This window comes from Hemitrygon akajei, chromosome 12 (assembly GCF_048418815.1).
Source record: "Hemitrygon akajei chromosome 12, sHemAka1.3, whole genome shotgun sequence".
NCBI classification, from domain to species: domain Eukaryota; kingdom Metazoa; phylum Chordata; class Chondrichthyes; order Myliobatiformes; family Dasyatidae; genus Hemitrygon; species Hemitrygon akajei.
Window position 1 is genome coordinate 64,369,212 of NC_133135.1, and position 19,021 is coordinate 64,388,232.

Consider the following 19,021-nt stretch of genomic DNA (forward strand, 5'->3'; position numbering starts at 1 on the left):
TCAGCCTCAATGTCCTGCCTTCTCCCAGTATCCCTTCACGCCCTGACCAATCAATAATCTGCCTTAAATATACATAAAGATGTTTGATTGGTTGTCAGGACACTGACTGGGTCTCTCAAGGACATCAATTTTCTTCAGCCACTCCATGGTTGCTCTGGCAGTGTGCTTTGGGTCATTGTCCTGCTGAAAGATAAACTTCCCCCTCAGTTTAAACTTTCTGGCAGGGGTTAGCAGGATTTTATTCAGGATCTCTGTATTTAGCAGCATTAATTTTCCCATCAATCCAGACCAACTTTCCAGTCCCTGCTGCTGAAAAGCATCTCCATGCCATGATGCTGCCTCCACACTGCTTTACAGTAGGGATGGTGTTATCAGGCTGATGTGCAGTATTAGATTTACACTGGCATGCAAAAGTTTTGGCACCCCTGGTCAAAATTTCCGTTATTGTTAATAGTTAAGTGAGTAGAAGATGAACTGATCTCGAAGAGTCATAAAGTTAAAGATGAAACATTCTTTTCAACATTTTAAGCAAGATTAGTGTATTATTTTTGTTTTGAACAAATTGTTTTTGTTTTGAATTTTAGAGTGAAAAAAAGGAAAGGAGCACCATACAAAAGCTTGGGCACCCCAAGAGATTTGAGCTCCAAGATAACTTCTACCAAGGTCTCAGACCTTAATTAGCTTGTTAGGGCTATGGCTTGTTCACAGTCATTGTTAGGAAAGGCCAGGTGATGCAAATTTCAAGGCTTTATGAATACCCTGACTCCGCAAGCCTTGTCCCAACAATCAGCAGCCATGGGCTCCTCTAAGCCCATTAATTAAATACCAGCAAATTCTGGAAGCAAACATCACACTGTCTGTAAAAAAGCTGAAGATGAAAAGAGGATGACTTCCACAACAGGATAATGATCCTAAACACACCTCAAAATCCACAATGGACTACCTCAAGAGGCGAAAGCTGAAGGTTTTGCCTTGGCCCTCACCATCCCCCGACCTAAACATCATTGAAAATCTGTGGATAGACCTCAAAAGAGCAGTGCATGCAAGACAGCCCAAGAATCTCACAGAACTAGAAGCCTTTTGCAAGAAAGAATGAGCGAAAATTCCCCAAACAGGAATTGAAAGACTCTTAGCTGGCTACAGAAAGCGTTTACAAGCTGTGATACTTGCCAAAGGGGGTGTTACTAACTACTGACCATGCAGGGTGCCCAAACTTTTGCTTCAGGCCCTTTTCCTTTTTTGTTATTTTGAAATTGTAAAAGATGGAAATAAAGAGTAATCTCACTTAAGATATTAAAGTAATATGTCATCTTTAACTCTATGCCTTTTGGAAATCAGGTCATCTTTTACTCACTTAGCTATTCACAGTAACAGAAATTTTGACCAGGGGTGCCCAAACTTTTGCATGCCACTGTATACCTCACGCACATCTTAGAGTTTTTTTTTTGTAATTTATTTTTTATTGAAGTTCATCATCAAACAAGCATTTCCATAAGATGTATTTCAGACATTGTACATATATATCATATAATCATATATATCACAAATCTCCACAAAGTATTTATCTGAGGTATGCACTTATAGAAAAGAGTGGAAAGAAAAAACAAGCAAAAGGAAAAAACTATGTACAAGTAGGGAGTGATCTTTTTTTACAACATTTTCATTGATTTGTGAGAATAAAATCAGGCCTATGAGGCATTATGTACAAACATTTGTAGTTAAACCATTTTTCCCAGTATGAATCAAATTGTTCCAGCTTATGATGACCAGATGCTGTTATCTTCTCCATTTTGTAAATGTCCATTGTAATTTCCAACCATGTATTTAAAGTTGGGCTCTCCTGTGTCAGCCATTTCCTAATAAGAGTCTTTTTACCAGACACCAACAGTATATTCATTAAATATTTATCTCTTTTCAACCATTCTTGAGGTATATATCCAAAATATATGGTCTTACTCTCTAAGGGCATTTCACATTTAAAGATGTCTTGTAGGGCATTGTGTATCCCCCTCCAATAGTTTCTGATAACAGGACAGTCCCAAAAATTATGATAATGATTTGCATTTTGATTTCCACAATTTCTCCAGCAAACAGGGAGGTTACTATCATAATGGGATTTCTGAGAGGGTGTAATAAAGTGTCTTATCAAGTTTTTCCATCCAAGCTCCCTCCATTTTTGTGAACTGGTACACTTCCATTGATACCTCCATATTATTGTCCATTCTTCCTCAAATATAATTATCCCTCCTTCTTTCTCCCATTTTGTTTTAATGTATGAAGTGAAATGTGTTTTAAGATTTGACAACCCCTGATACATGCTTGAAATGATTCTACTACCATTATCTGAACTATATGCTTTTCTAAATAGCTCTATCAAGCATGTACTTGCCTTGGTTACATTTTTAAGCGTCTTATTAACATATTGTTGCATCTGTAAATATCGATAAAAATCTTGTTTTTCTAATAAGTGTTTCCCTTTAAGCATTTCAAAACCGAACAGTGTTCCTTCTTTCATTATGTTGCAAAGAACTGTTATTCCTTTAGCTGCCCAGTCCTTAAATCCAGCATCCAATTTATTTGGTGTAAAATCTGAGTCATATGCACACCATTTAAGAATTGCAATATCTCCCTCTAGATTATATTCTTTTATAGTAGTTTTCCATATTTTAAGAGTCAATTTCACCCATGGGTTATCAATAGTATTTATGTACCTTTGCAGGTTGTTATCAGCCAAAATTGCTTGTATGGGGATGGGAAGTACCTGCTCCTCAATGTTTTTCCATTGAGCGTCATATAATGGGTTGCACCAACATATCACAGCTCTCAACTGTGCTGCAAAATAATAATCTCTAAGAGAAGGTAGGCCCCATCCCCCTTTTCCTTTGCTAACTGCAAAGTTTTGAGACGAACTCTAGGCCTCTTACCCTGCCAAATATACCTTGATAACATCTTGTTCCATTCATTGAATTGATTTTGATTAATCTCTATTGGTAGGGTCTGAAAGAGATATAACAGTCTGGGCAGTATATTCATTTTAATAGACTCAATCCTTGAACTGAGACTGAAAAAAGGAATCAGGTTCCATCTTGCCATATCTTCCTTAAATTTTTTATATAAAGGCTGATAATTACATTCTGATAATTTTGCCAAATCTTTTGGCATAATGATACCCAAATATTTGAAAGACTCTGTGTGCCATGCCCAGGGATATCTACTTTCAATTTCTCTTGGTGGGCTATAGTATTATGGAAGTAATTGGGTTTTATCTATGTTGATCTTGTACCCTGATAATTGACCATATTGTTCAAAGGAATGCATCAATTTAGGTAAAGAGTATGTTGGTTGCCCTAGATAGATCAAAATGTCATCCGCATAACAAGCCAATTTATGCTCTGTCCCTTTAATAGTAATTCCACTGATATCTTCATTTTGTCTGATGTATTGAGCTAATGGTTCCAGATATAATGCGAAGAGAAGCAGTGATCATGCACAACCCTGTTTCGTGCCCCTTTCTAGGGTAAGACTATTTGATAAATATCCATTGATTTTAATCCTAGCAGTAGGATTGTCATATAGTGGCACATCTTAGTGTTGAAGCCAAAAAGTTCTACTTTAGTTGTGTCCGACCCCAAGACATTTTTCCACATCTTTACAGTATCTTCCAAGTGACTCTTTACAAAGTCTTTACAAGCAAGGATTGTTTTTTTTATTTTAGCCAGGGCTTCTTCCTTGCCACTCTTCCATAAATCCTACTTTTGTGCAAGGTCTTAGAGATTGTGGAACAATGAACTTCATCTCAAGTTGCACCACTGACTCTGCAGCTCAAATCCTAAATCATTAATGTAAATAATGAATGACAATAATTCTTGCACACATCCCCACTCACTTTGCTTCACTGTGAAAATCTGGCCCTTATTCTATTCTGCTTTCTGTTCTGAAGCTAGCTTGCAATACATTTCACCACTGTGTCTCCTGACTCCATGTGTCTGACATGATGTGTTAGTCTATTGTAGGGTACCTCACAAAGCCTTCTGAAAAACTTGACTATTTTATCATTACTTGTTCTACTATTCTTTTGAAAACAAATCAAGCAAATTGTTCCTTAAAAATCTACACTACTTAGTATTGACCCAGTTTCTATATACAGAGAGAAGGGTAAAATTATTACAAAAGCTGCCATTTCATGTGTGGTTATGCCATAAAACATGTTCAAGGCAAGTCCTTTCAAAGTACAACCTATACTGTAATCTGTGACATCCAAAACAATCTTCTTGATATGACTTGGGGCAAATTACGCAGCTGATTAATAGAAACCAACTTGTTGCAACTATATATCTGCTAAAAGTTAATCAAATCGGTACTTTCAAACCATGTTAAAGTTACATGGAATCCTCTGACTTTATTTTAGCAATAATTGGACTGATTTTCAATGAATGCAGATTTACCTTTGTGGCAATCCATGGCTCACAGTAGATTTACAAGCTGATATACATCTGTGAACCATATTTAATATTTCCTTGATGTTGTAATGGACAGTTGGCAGTAATGTTAGCTCTTACTGTATCTAATTGTCCAGACTGTTAACGGTTATTACAAGGAGGTAATCACACACAGCACTGCTTGAAGCTGAAAATGTTCCACAGTAACAAGCTTTTCAGTGCAGCCAAGGAGAAGCAAACCATGTTGGCTTGTTCTTTGGTGTGGGCTGATCCATACTGTACACATTACAGTGACTGATCTGCAGGTTTATAACATTTCATCATTTTCCTAATCTGTGTTCACTGTGTTGTGTTTAGCATTAACAAGAGATAAAGTAGGATGTCATTCACCTTTGTTTTTAAGCTTACATTTGAACTCATTTGATTTTTATTTGTAGTTTCACCCAATTTCCTTTCCACTGTAATCCTTGTTCTTGACAAATGACCATTTGGCATCATTGTTGCTGATGTCTAAAATGGCTATGACTCTTAGCTCCAAGAACTTTCAAGGTTTTGTGAGGGAATAAATGGAAATAAGTGGTACGTCAGGATGTATGTTTTCTGTATATTGTTGAGTCTTGATTCTCAGATAATACCGAAAGAAGTATTGCAATGCTGTGTTGCAAATATGAATTAACCAATGAAGGACAATGTGAACATGAGGAAGTCTGCAGATGCTAGAAATCCAAACCAACTCATACAAAATGCTGGAGAAACTCAGCAGGTCAGACAGCATCTGTGGAAATGAATAAGCAGTTGATGTTTCGGGTTGAGGTCCTTCTTCAGGACTACATAAGAAGCAACATAGACTATTCTTTAAATTTTATTTTACTGATTTTTAAAATAAGAAATCAAGATCATAAATTCCCAGGGCCTGACAATGTGTTTTCTCAGACTCTCTTCAAGGCTAGCGCAGAAATCGTAGGGGCCAAGCAGAGATATTTAAAACGTCCTTAGCCATGGGTAAGGAGCCAGAGGATTGGAGGATAGGTAAAGTTGTTCCATGGTTTAAGAAAGGCTCTAAGAATAAGCGTTTCTGATAAAGGTTCTAAGAAATTTTAGGCTGCTGAGCATGACAACAGCAATGGGAAAGTTATTGGAAGGTAAACTAAGGGACTGGATATACAAATATTTGGTTAAACCTGGACTGATTAGAAATAGTCAACATGGCCTTGTGTGTAGTAAGTCATGTCTAACCAATCTTAAGAGAGTTTTTTGAGGAAGTTACCAGGAAAGCTGGTGAAGGCAATGCAGTGGATGTTGGCTACATGGACTTCAGCAAGGCCTTTGACAAAGTCCCACATGGGAGGGTTAGTCAAGAAGATTCAGCTGTTTATTCAAGTTGAGGTTGGAAATTGGATTAGTTTATGACTTTGTGGAAGGAGCCAGAGTGTGTTTGTAGATGGTTGCTTCTCTAACTGGAGGCCTATGACTAGTGTGCCACAGACATCAGTGCTGGGTCTGCTGTTGTTTTTCATCAGTATCAATGATCTGGAAGATAATTTATAAACTACATCAGCAAATTAGCAAATGACAGCAAGATTGAGGGTGTAGTGAATAGGAAGGAATAGTATCAAAGCTTGCAGCAGGATTTGGATCAGCTGGAAAAATAAGCTGAAAAATGACAGATGAAATTTAACGTAGACAAGTGTGAGATAGTCCACTTTGGGAGGACCAACCAGGGTAGTTCTTAAACAGTGTGTGGCGGTAGGAGTGCGGTAGAACAGAGGGATCTGGGAATACAGATCCATAATTCCTTGAAAGTGGCATCACTTTTTGATAGGGTCATAAAGAAAGCTTTTGGCACTTCGGTCTTCGTAAATCAATGTACTGAGTACAGGAGGTGGGATGGTATGTTGAAGTTGTATAAGACGTTGGTGAGGCCTAATTTGGAGTATTGCGTGCAGTTTTGGTCACCTACCTACAGGAAAGATGTAAAGAATACAGAAAAAATTTACAAGGATATTCCCGGGACTTGAGGACCTGAGTTATAGGGAAAGGTTGAATAGGTTAAGACTTTATTCCCTAGAACATAGAAGATTGAGGGAAGATTTGAAAAAGGTATACAAAATTATGAGGGATATAGATAAGGTAAATGCAAGCAGGATTTTTTATCCCCACTGAGGTTGTGTGACACTAAAAATAGAGGTCAAGGGTTAAGGGTGAAAGGTGAAATGTTTAAGGGGAACATGGGGGGCAACTTGTTAACTCAGAGCATGGTGAGAGTGTGGAACGAGCTGCCAGCGCAAGTGGTAAATGTGGGATCAATTTCACCACTTAAGAGAAACTTGCATCTGTACATGAATGGGAGGGATGCGGATGGCTATGGTCTGGGTGAAAGCTGATGGAACTAGGCAGATTAGTGGTTTGGCACAGACTAGATGGGCTGAAGGGCTTGTTTTGGTGCTGTAGTGTTGTATGAATCTACATACGAATTCTACCAATACCTTGTGCTGAAATGACACTGGACAGTCTTCACCAAAGAGCCACTACAGATTACCTACTAAAAGCAATAAATCAGGCACCGGTGACAAGATGATGATCCAGTTTTCTAGATTGACTGGACCAATGGGAGAAGGATGGCTTAAAATAAATTTTCATACAAGAATTAACATCATTGCTACAAACTCTAAATATTTCAAGCATTTCTACACAACAGCCACAAAATTCAAATCTGTTAATAGTACATGGTACTGCCACAGTCAAGGTTTGCAATTGAATAGGGTTCTGTTCCATCAAATGAAATACATGATTAAACTCCTGGACCATTGCTTTTTTTTGATGGAAGTGTCATGCTTTTTAATGCCCTTTTCTCTAAGCAGGCTTTTTCTTCATTTTGGTAATCTTTTATCAATTTCTTCTCATTAATCTACTTAAACATTTAGTAGTCTTCGCCATTCTAGTGTCACTATTTTGAACTGAAAGCTTAGAATCATTTTTAAAAGAACATTTAGAGTCCAGTGAGTTTGATCCAAAATTACTACAAGATACCAACACTTAACCTTTCCTGGCAGAAACGCAACAACGAAATCAGCTCCAGAAAACATGCAGTCCCAACCTTTTCATTATCACCAGCCTGGCAAGTGGAGCAGAGGTGTGAGAAGCACTTGGTTCGCAGCATAAATATTCCAGCATGTCTTACCAATAAGGTCAGCTTCCTCTGCCCTTACCAGAGATCCTTTTTATCTCCCCACATTCATAATGTACCTAATTACTTGTGTCATGTTTTTTGACCAACCTCAAAGAGCAATTACTTTCAAACTTCAAGGAGGTTATAGGGGAAGGCAACAAAGGTATATAACCTTTGATAACAAAACCACCTACCCTTCTGTACTGCTGTAAAAAGATCTTTTGAAAATTGTATTAGGCAACATTAGTTCATTTCCCTTGGTGAAAGGATCTTTTAAACCCACACAGGAAGAACAGAGCATAGTTTCCATGTAAAAGAATGTGATTTAGATGAAGCTGAATTATCTCATTTACAACTACATTGAAACTTAAATTTAACAAATTTCATCTGATTTTTGTCATCCCAATTAAACTAGAAGGAAATTTCAAAAGCTGAAGGTTTTCAGCAGTCTGGTGAATACAAACCAAAATTATACAGTTTGTCTAATGATCCCTAATGCATTACTGAGGTCAACATTTTCAACCAGGGATCTCAAAAATTAACAGTAACTTTTAATGTGCCATTGATATAAAATGGCAGGTAGCCATTGTTACCCTTCATGACCCAGAGTGGAAAAACACTGCAGTAAGAACAATACCAGCTATAGGCCTTGACAAATGAAACCCATACCTGTTCAAAGTTGGAGCTTTATTTCCCAGAATGCACTTCTTGCTCACCAACTAAGGCCCATTTTGCAAAGGCTGTCAACTGCGGTAACCAAGTCAAAAAGAGCTATTGATTGTAATCTTCTTTCATATATCTGCTAAGTTTTATGTAGATTTTTCTAAATGTCTGCCTGACATTTGAGTTGGAAACCAAAAGCACTAGAGTAATACAAAAAGAGCTCCAGGCTCTGTTTTCAATAGTGAATTAGCACCACACTGAGAGTGACTTTATTTCAGGAAATGATGTGTTCTATTTTTCACAAAGACCGGAATGCAAGTAACAATACTCTCTGTTGAGTAAATTTTATTGTAATTGGAATGATCTGCTCACCAACAAATCATATGAAAAATAAATGTATAAATTCTGACATAAGAAATAATTTTCAAAACATGATAATTGATTTATAACATGGTACCTTTGCCAGACACTGGAGTATTTTGATCATCTGCATCCCTGTTGTAGCAGTAAGATGACCAGCAGTAAAATTACAGGCCTAAACTACCCACAAACACAACTTTTACATGAAATCACTTTGCTCACATAGAATTTTTCACAGATTAGGGCAGGTGTGATTTTATGAGGTAGAAATTAACCATAATCTCCCCTACTCACCACCCCCATCGGACTGCTAAGTGGCTGCATCCAGTTTTATGCCTTGAACTTGCAACCATCCTGGAGTGACAATATGCTCAGGCACATTTACCAGGTCAAGGTGACAGCAGGCTGTGATATCTGTCGAGGCAGTGGCTCAGATGTAGTTGTTTTTACACTCGTAGGGATGGTTTTGGGGCAGTGTGGGAATTTAGGGGACAGATTTGGGTTTAGGGTCAGAGGTCAGAAGCAGTAAATGAAAAGCTGGGGCAGAAGCTAGAGACCAAGTCAGAGTGTTCCGTGGAAGAAGGCCCATGGATCCCCATGGAAAGACATCGTCAGCAGGTGCTGAAGATAAAAAGCCACGATCCCCATGGTCAATGACCAAGGTCAGCAGGCCTCTTGGACATGGAATAGTGATCCCAGCCCTGCCCTCATGTCAGCAGGTCCAGGGATCTCACCCCTTGTGGACAGGAGGCATAAGGGCTGGAGACAACCCCTCACCCCCCCCACCAGGTCAGTTAGACCTGAGGTCCATGTGAGTCCGGAGTCTGAGAGAGACCTGGAGTTCAAAGTCTATGATTAGTGAGTCCTGGAGTCAATACTGAAAGTCAAAGCCTTAAGGTCAAAAACACAAGCTGGCGAGTCCAGTAGCCAAGGCCCGATAGCAGCCTGTCCTGGGGGTTGGAGGCCTCTCTGCATGCGTGAGTGAATGCATAGGTAGGAGGGAGGAAAGGGATTTGTTCTGTTGCTGTTGTTGCTGTTGCTTGTGGGCATGCCATGTTGGTGTCAGAAGTAAAATTACAGGCCTAAACTACCCACAAACACAACTTTTACATGAAATCACTTTGCTCACATAGAATTTTTCACAGATTAGGGCAGGTGTGATTTTATGAGGTAGAAATTAACCATAATCTCCCCTACTCACCACCCCCATCGGACTGCTAAGTGGCTGCATCCAGTTTTATGCCCACCAGTTTTATGTGGCCCACCACATCCTTAGGTTGTGTTTTCATTAATGTAAACAACATTTCACTGTATATTTCAATGTTTGTATGATGAATAAATGAATCTAAATCTAATTCAGATCTGAATCTGAATCACAGCATTCCAAAATCCAACAATCCTCCATTCTCCAGCTTCCTGCACAGCATTTCCAAAATCAAGCACTACTCCTAGTAAATTTCTGGATCTAGCATCACATAGGATTCCAAGGGACCCAGGATTTTTTGGCCAATTTTCTGGCCAATCCTAGCACACAATGCCACTCTCAATGGAAGCCCGATTTTTGAGCACAGCTAATGAGGAAACCAAACCCTGTAATCTCCATGCAACTTTTCACTCAACTCAAAAAAATTGTCCGGAGCGTACCATCAAGAACAAGCAATGCCTGATGACAGAGAAGGAAGGGCATACAGGAAAATCCTCATGACTTTGCCTGTACATATAGAAGATGATGTTTTCAAATACAAACTAGCTTGGTTTGGTCCACATTGTTTGATGACTGAGTCTCCAGCAATTAACAATGACATCTGCAAAAATTAAGCTATGATGATGCTGTACACGCAATGGTCACTTTATGAGGTATACCCGTACATTTACTTGTTAATGCAAATACCTAGTCAGCTAATCATATGGCAGCAACTCAATGCATAAAAGTGTGCTGACATGGTCAAGATGTTCAGCTGTTGTTCACGCCAAACACCACAATGGGGAAGAAATGTGATCTAAGTGACGTTGACGGTGGAATGATTGTTGGTGCGGTTTAAGCATCTCAGAAACTGCTGAACTCCTTGGGTTTTCAAGTACAGTCTCTAGAGTTTACAGTGAAGAGAGCAAAACAACAACAAAAAAACATAGAATGGCAGTTCTGTTCGAACCGATGGAAAATGACAGTAACTCAAATCTATGCACGTGCGTAAGAGCAACTCTGAATCAACAACACATCCAACCTTGAAGTGGATAGGCTACAGCAGATGAAGACTACAATGGGTTTCACTCCTGTACCTCAAAGCGGCCACTGAATGTATGTTTAAATGGAATTTTCACATTCTCCCATAATAACAAATAACACGATAGAAACATCCCTTCCAATGCTCTCTAATGACACTTATCAAATCAATTTGTGTGTGGCACAAATCAGAGAAATGAATAACTTGGATTCCAAGCTATGAGGAGGTGGATTGAACATTACTAATACACTATGGGTCAGGGATCATAATTTCATGATGTGGGAATGCATTGATTCATGCAGCACCATGAGTAACAGAAGATTGCTTTGTATTTCCCAAACTTCCCTCAAGGTTCCACTGACTTCCTGCTGAAATTATGGTCTGAAAGTGATGGAGTTCATTATAAATTAGGACTGAGGTCCTGAGGAAGATATCAAAGGATTTTACACACACCATTACCATAAAGACTAACCTTAATGGCCCAGAGTCCTGGTTGTGGATTCTTGATGTTTACCACCCTAGCAGAGTTTGCAATATGTAAAAGCTCATTAAGACCAGATCCTTTTCTGATAATTTTTCCTGCAGGCCAAAAGAGAAACTTAATCAATATAAATTTTGCATTCCTGTTAATAACTGTACTAAAACTGAGAATAACATTCTCCCAAAGCTAAAGATGAGTTTTCAGTTGAAATGTTAATTGAATTTTTAAACAATTTTTAATGTTCAGCAGGTCAGCTCACTGTCTGAGGAAAGCTGGAATGATTGGTACATATATATGCCTGAACAAGGGCCACTGATTTAAGCTAGACCACATTACTCAGCACGTCAAAATTGAAGACTCTTTAGGTCACCAAGAGGTTAAGAAATTGATTGTTAACTAACGCACAGATCTGGTGTTTGCTTTCCTGTCCTTCATAGAACTGTTAAACTACACTTGTAGATAACATTAGAAGAGAATTTCCTTTGGGATAAGCATCCTTATTACATGCCAAGTGCAGAGAAGCATCAGTGAGGTTTAAAACCACCAAACGGTTTCCATGGTTATAGCTTGGAGATCTATCATTTTAAGTCAGAAATATGAGACACATATTTTCTCACAATGCAAGACTGTTATTTTAAAATAAATTGCATCTGGATTTTATCCTAAAACAGCACATGGTTCATTAGCTAGTTCCAGGAACCTGAAACTAGCTGAAGACATAGCTAAGATCTGTAAACGAAGACACGGTTGTGTGACACATTCAAGAGAAATGGGATTATCATTAACACAGAAATCTTCCCACATAAGAGACCAACATTACATTAAAATCATTAAATGACATATTAAAAAGGACAACAAAAAAGGTGGATAGCAAATTACTGAGAGTTTAGTCATTGATTTCCCCATTAATGAAGACCACAAGATATAGGAGCAGAATTAGACCATTTCAACCATTAAGTTTGCTCTGCCATTTCATCATGGCTGATCCAATTTTCCTCTCAGCCTGATGCACCATCAATAACTCACTCTGAGACGTAGGAAGCAAGGTATTGGCTTTTATTGACTGGAAGAATGAACAACACTACATCCTGGAGAATGAGGCCGGGCATCAGGCCTCAGTCGCCTTTATACCGGGGTCTGTGGGAGGAGCCACAGGAGCAGTCAGCAGGGGTCTGTGGGAGGAGCCACAGGAGCAGTCAGCAGGGGTCTGTGGGAGGAGCCACAGGAGCAGTCAGCAGGGGTCTGTGGGAGGAGCCACAGGAGCAGTCAGCAGGGGTCTGTGGGAGGAGCCACAGGAGCAGTCAGCAGGGGGTCTGTGGGAGGAGCCACAGGAGCAGTCAGCGGGGGGTCTGTGGGAGGAGCCACAGGAGCAGTCAGCAGGGGGTCTGTGGGAGGAGCCACAGGAGCAGTCAGCGGTGGTCTGTGGGAGGAGCCACAGGAGCAGTCAGCAGGGGTCTGTGGGAGGAGCCACAGGAGCAGTCAGCGGGGGTCTGTGGGAGGAGCCACAGGAGCAGTCAGCGGGGGGTCTGTGGGAGGAGCCACAGGAGCAGTCAGCAGGGGTCTGTGGGAGGAGCCACAGGAGCAGTCAGCAGGGGTCTGTGGGAGGAGCCACAGGAGCAGTCAGCGGGGGGTCTGTGGGAGGAGCCACAGGAGCAGTCAGCGGGGGTCTGTGGGAGGAGCCACAGGAGCAGTCAGCAGGGGTCTGTGGGAGGAGCCACAGGAACAGTCAGCAGGGGGTCTGTGGGAGGAGCCACAGGAACAGTCAGCGGGGGGGTCTGTGGGAGGAGCCACAGGAGCAGTCAGCAGGGGGTCTGTGGGAGGAGCCACAAGAGCAGTCAGCAGGGGTCTGTGGGAGGAGCCACAGGAGCAGTCAGCAGGGGTCTGTGGGAGGAGCCACAGGAGCAGTCAGCGGGGGTCTGTGGGAGGAGCCACAGGAGCAGTCAGCAGGGGTCTGTGGGAGGAGCCACAGGAGCAGTCAGCAGGGGTCTGTGGGAGGAGCCACAGAAGCAGTCAGCAGGGGTCTGTGGGAGGTGCCACAGGAGCAGTCAGCAGGGGTCTGTGGGAGGAGCCACAGGAGCAGTCAGCAGGGGTCTGTGGGAGGAGCCACAGGAGCAGTCAGCAGGGGTCTGTGGGAGGAGCCACAGGAGCAGTCAGCGGGGGGTCTGTGGGAGGAGCCACAGGAGCAGTCAGCAGGGGTCTGTGGGAGGAGTCACAGGAGCAGTCCAGACAGGTATATCTAGTTCACCACACAGCCCTAATCTCCCACCTTCTCCCTGTAACCCTTCGTGCCCTGACCAATCAAGAATCGAGAAACATAGAAAAACTACAGCACAATACAGGCCCTTTGGCCGACAAAGATGTACCAAATCTGTCCTTACCTTAGAACTACTTAGGCTTACACATAGCCCTCAATTTCTTTAAGCTCCATGTATTCATTCAGGAATCTCTTAAAGACCGTATCGTTTCCAGCTCCACCACCTATTCCACACACTCACCATTCTCTGCGTAAAAATCATACCCCTGACATCTCCTCTGTACCTACTTCCAAGCACCTTAAAACTATGCCCTCTCATGCTAGCTATTTCAGCCCTGGGAAAAAGCCTCTGACTATACACATGATCAATGCCTCTCATTATCTTGTACAACTCTATCAGGTCCCCTCTACTCTCTGTCGCTCCAAGGAGAAAAGGCCAAGTCCACTCATCCTATTCTCTTAAGGCATATTCCCCAGTCCAGGCAACATCCTTGTAAATCTCCTCTGCACTCTTTCTATGGTTTTCACGTCCTTCCTGTAGTAAAGCGACCAGAATTGAGCACAGTACTCCAAGTGGGTCTGACCAGGGTCCTATATAGCTGCAACAATACCTCTCGGCTCTTAAACTCAATCTCACGATTGATGAAGGCCAATGCACCATATGCCTTCTTAACTACAGAGTCAACCTGCGCAGCAGCTTTGAGAGTCCTATGGACTCAGACCCCAAGATCCCTCTGATCCTCCACACTGCCAAGAGTCTTACCATTAATACTATATTCTGCCAGCATATTTGACTTACCAAAATGAACCACCTCACATTTATTTGGATTGAACTCCATCTGCCACTTCTCAGCCCAGTTTTGCATCCTATCAAGGTACCGCTGTAATCTCTGACAGCCCTCCACACAATCCACAACACCCCCAACCTTAGTGTCATCAGCAAATTTACTAACCCATCCCTCCACTTCTTCATCCAGGTCATTTATAAAAATCACCAAGAGTAGGGGCCCCAGAACACATCCCTGAGGCACACCACTGGTTACTGATCTCCATGCAGAATATGACCCATCTACAACCACTCTTTGCCTTCTGTGGGCAAGGCAGTTCTGGATCCACAAAGCAATGTCTCCTTGGATCCCATGCCTCCTTATTTTCTCAATAAGCCTTGCATGGGGTACCTTGTCAAATGCCTTGCTGAAATCCATATACACTACATCTACAGCTCTACCCTCATCAATGTGTTTAGTCACATCCTCAGAAATTTCAATCAACCTGTGCCTTAAATATATATGAAGACTTGGCCTTCACAACTGCTGTGTCAAAGAATTCCACAGATTCACCACTCTCTGGCTAAAGAAATTCCTCCTCATCTCCATTCTAAAAGGATACCCGTTTATTCTGATACTTACCCCCTCTGGTCTTAGACTCCCCCACCATAGGAAACATCCTCTCTACATCCACTCTATCAATGTCTTTCACCATGTGATAGGTTTCAATGAGGTCATTCCTCATTCTTCTGTATTCTACTGAATACAGGCAGCTTGTCAAAACTGATCCCTTTGTGCATTCCTAATTATTAACTGTTGTTGAATAAATACATTTTTGATTTGCTTTCATGAAATTGAAATACTGTATATGTCACAACATGGCATTCCAGCTGTCCTTAATCAGTTGCTGCATTGTGCACTATATAGGAAATGCCTGTTATTGCCTGTCAGATTCTGGCCTGAAAACAGCACAACCCTTGAGGGCGTAGTTAACTATTTTTTTTTAAAACACCCATGTGGATTGTGGTCACTTTAAGAAAAAAACAGAAGAACAAAAAGAGAAATAAAATGCCAAATCAATACCAAACTTCACTGTGTATCCACCATGGTATGCTTCTTTGAGAATAATGCTCATAAAGGCATCGTAACATTGACAAAATGAATTATTCTGATAATTGCCCAAATTTACTCACAGACACTCATTGTGTCAATGATCTCTTTAAATACTCAAGAACCATACCTGAAGGATCTCTGATCTCAATAAAAGGAGCAGGACCACTGAGAGACACGGTCACCTGTTTCAGACTGGGATCAAAGGGGATTTGCCAGATGTTTACAGCTTGGGTGGCATGGTCTGTGGATAGCAGATGAACTTTGGATGCTTGAACTGCTTCTTTTACCCATTTTAGAACCTGCAACAAAAAAAGAGGTATGTAAGCAAAATCCTACAGACAGCGGAATGCATGATTTAAGGAGAAGGAAAAACGGTAACAAATTCCATATATTGCCTTCTTTTGTGATGTTGCTTCTTCCACAGTGCTTTCCTCCCCCCAGTGGAATTGACAGAGCTCGCAAACATTCCTTACACTTTAGCTTTATCTCCAGGCATCTCCCATCCACAACAAGGACAACAGACTCAAAATATCAGAGGCACCCAGTGGATCAAACAGGATATATGAAGGGACATGAATAGTCACAATTAACTGAGGGTCTCTGAAACATTGACTATTCATTTCCTTCCAAAGATGCTGCCTGGCCTGCTAAGTACCTCCAGGAGAGAGAGGGAGAGAGAGGGGAGAGAGAGGGAGAGAGAGAGGGAGAGAGAGAGGAGAGGGAGAGGGAGAGGGAGAGAGAGGGAGAGGGAGAGGGAGAGAGAGGGAGAGGGAGAGAGAGGGAGAGAGAGGGAGAGAGAGGGAGAGAGAGAGAGAGAGAGGGAGAGAGAGAGAGAGAGGGAGAGAGAGGGAGAGAGAGGGAGAGAGAGGGAGAGAGAGGGAGAGAGAGGGAGAGAGAGAGAGAGAGAGAGAGAGAGAGAGAGAGAGAGAGAGAGAGAGAGTGAGAGGGAGAGTGAGAGGGAGAGGGAGAGGGAGGGGAGGGAGGAAGAGAGAGAGAGAGAGAGAGAGTGTGTGTGTGTGTGTGTGTGTGTGTGTGTGTGTGTGTGTGTGTGTGTGTGTGTGTGTGTGTGTGTGTGTGTGTTGCTCAAGATTCCCAGTATCTACAGAATCAGGATTTCTCTTCATAGTCATTCAATGGATTCAACATAATAACATCATCAGATACACAGTCCTCCTCCGCTTTCTGCATACCAAAGGGACTACTCCCTCTGTAATACTTTAGTTCATTCTTCCATATCTTCTCATACCTGTCTAAGGCAACTCAGGAGACACATTTTTTTTCCTTTTCCTGATCTAAACACAAGTTTAAGAAATAACATCACTTCTTCTGACCTAGCAACTTCACAACTTTAGGAATTTAATATTAAATTTAACAATTTTGGATAACCGACCCTTCATTACTCCAATTAATCCAGGAAATGTTCGTAACTTCAGACTGACAGAGACTTTCTTTGGGGCAATTGATCAAAGTCCTGCTTTTGGTCAGCAAGAGCATAGAATTGGGTAGCCCTAATTTTCTTTAAATCATAAAATCTTACCTTTGTTCAATCCAACACAAAACATCATGTGGAAGCAATTCTGCCTCTTAAAGTTATTCCTATTCCTTCAGATACTAGGCTGACTTTACCCTGAATTGCTATGTTAACCATGCTGGCAGATATCACTGGAGCCCATCCTATTAACAAACTCCATTCAACCAAACTGAGGTGTGATCACAAAGAGATCAGTGGAACATAGAGCAGACACAGCAATTCAACTTGTCATGGAGTCAGCCTCCCCAAAGAGATCGCAGTGGAATCTAGAGATGCGACTTCAGTCAGCCTGTTACACAACAACTGCCTGCTTGCCCTCCAACTCCACTTACACCAACTTGGTCAACAGCAAAATGCCTCACCTGATCCTGATCCAAGGAATGTCACCTTCTGCATTAATCAGAATCATTTGTTTCTAAATCTCAAAGAGAGCTTGACAAAGACTTCCAACACCAGCCTACCCTATACCTGCTAAAATCTATGAACACACCTCAATCTGGTCAACATTTGAAAAGCAGCTTCCTCCCGTGAGGATGATTTGATACAGGCTGTATGCCAGCTCCTGTTGAGCACTCTGAAGCGCCCATTAATCGTTGCTGAGAGACATTTCAACTCAATGCAGATATTACACAAGTATTAATAACTGAAAATCCACATCAATAACCCATGTCACTGCCACAATTGACCATCATCATAGAATCTTCTTCAACACCAAAACATCACATTTACTTAGATTCTTAAATAACTCAACAAATATCACAGTACTTTAGCATCTCAGAAACATCAAGCCCCATTCTTCCAGTAAAACAGAGGCATGCTTGGACGCAGCAACCTTTTAAGGGCCAACCAAACGTGTTTTTTCCTTTGTTAAATGTCTTTTTTACAATAGCAAGACAATGCTGGACTCCAAGGAGTTTGGAGACCACAGGTCTACCCCATCAGTGAGCTGCCCGTTAGCAGAGGTGCTGGACTGGGTTCAGATCATGTTGCTGCCCGCTACAGGAAAGGCATCAGAGTTGGTGCACGAAGGTGGCATGCAGTGTAACCATGGGTGATTGTCCTGGACATTTCTCTTGCTATCGCAAGACCCTGTTGGACATCGATAATATAAGATACCATGGTCTCCCTTGTTTAGTGGTGTGACAGATGGCAAGGGAGCTGCATGGTCTCACTCATAGCGAGGACTAGACTTCAAGTCGTGGGCTTGTCTGCAGCTGCAGACCAGCAGAGGAGAGGCCATAGGTGTTGTAGCTTGGCATCTGTGCTCGCTTGCGAACTGACCTCTCCCATCAGTGTTGGCCTTCAGTGTTCGATCGGTGGTTGGATTGCATGCGTACGTTTGCCCACTGCCGAGAACTACACCAGCAGTTTGTGGGACATGTTGCTCAAGGACTTGGGCTGTATATTTTTTTTTTGCATGACTGCGTGAGTGATTGCTATTTTGAATGTGCTGTGCATGTTTTGTACCTGCCCCCAGAGGAACACTGTTTCGTTCAGCTGTATCATATATGGTTGCATGATAATTAAACGTGAACTTGATTTCATTTGATTTTGTTTTCCTTTCTCGAGAAATTGTTCACAGATCTTCCAACATCTCTCTCTCAATAATTAAGCAGAGTTAACTGCGCTAGTAAATGTAGCAGTAACCAGAACCAGCATCGAAGTGCAAGGCTCCCTTTCTTACTAAAACATGCATTATCCAGTGGGACTATTAATTTAATTTATTCAAGTGAGCCAGGGCAACTTAAATTGATGTAAATGGCCACTCCATCATCATCATCTGCTACTTTATTCCCACTTCACCAGGTGTCAAGAGTTGATTTACTTCAGGAAAAGTGAGGAAATCATACTGCAAATGACACTCAGCCACACAAACAATTACACAATGTCTGATGGGACTTTTGTAACATTTTCAATGAAGTGCATGGGCTCAGCAGCTGCTAACTCTCTAACTGAGCTATTTAGCAGGACTTTACTCAGCTGAAGGTGGTAGAAACTCAGTAATTCTATAACCGTGCA

The 19,021-nt window shown here is 41.6% G+C and overlaps 1 protein-coding gene across 1 annotated transcript in view; it reads right to left on the reverse strand.

Moving 5' to 3' along the window:
• hmcn1 (hemicentin 1) overlaps nucleotides 1–19,021 on the reverse strand; it is a 489,515-nt gene that overhangs the window by 353,077 nt on the left and 117,417 nt on the right. The window contains exons 5-6 of the mRNA XM_073063293.1: nucleotides 15,599–15,770; nucleotides 11,329–11,435 (exon numbers count right to left, since the gene is read on the reverse strand). Coding sequence (XP_072919394.1) covers nucleotides 11,329–11,435; nucleotides 15,599–15,770 — 279 coding nt within the window. The remainder of the gene's footprint in view (nucleotides 1–11,328; nucleotides 11,436–15,598; nucleotides 15,771–19,021) is intronic.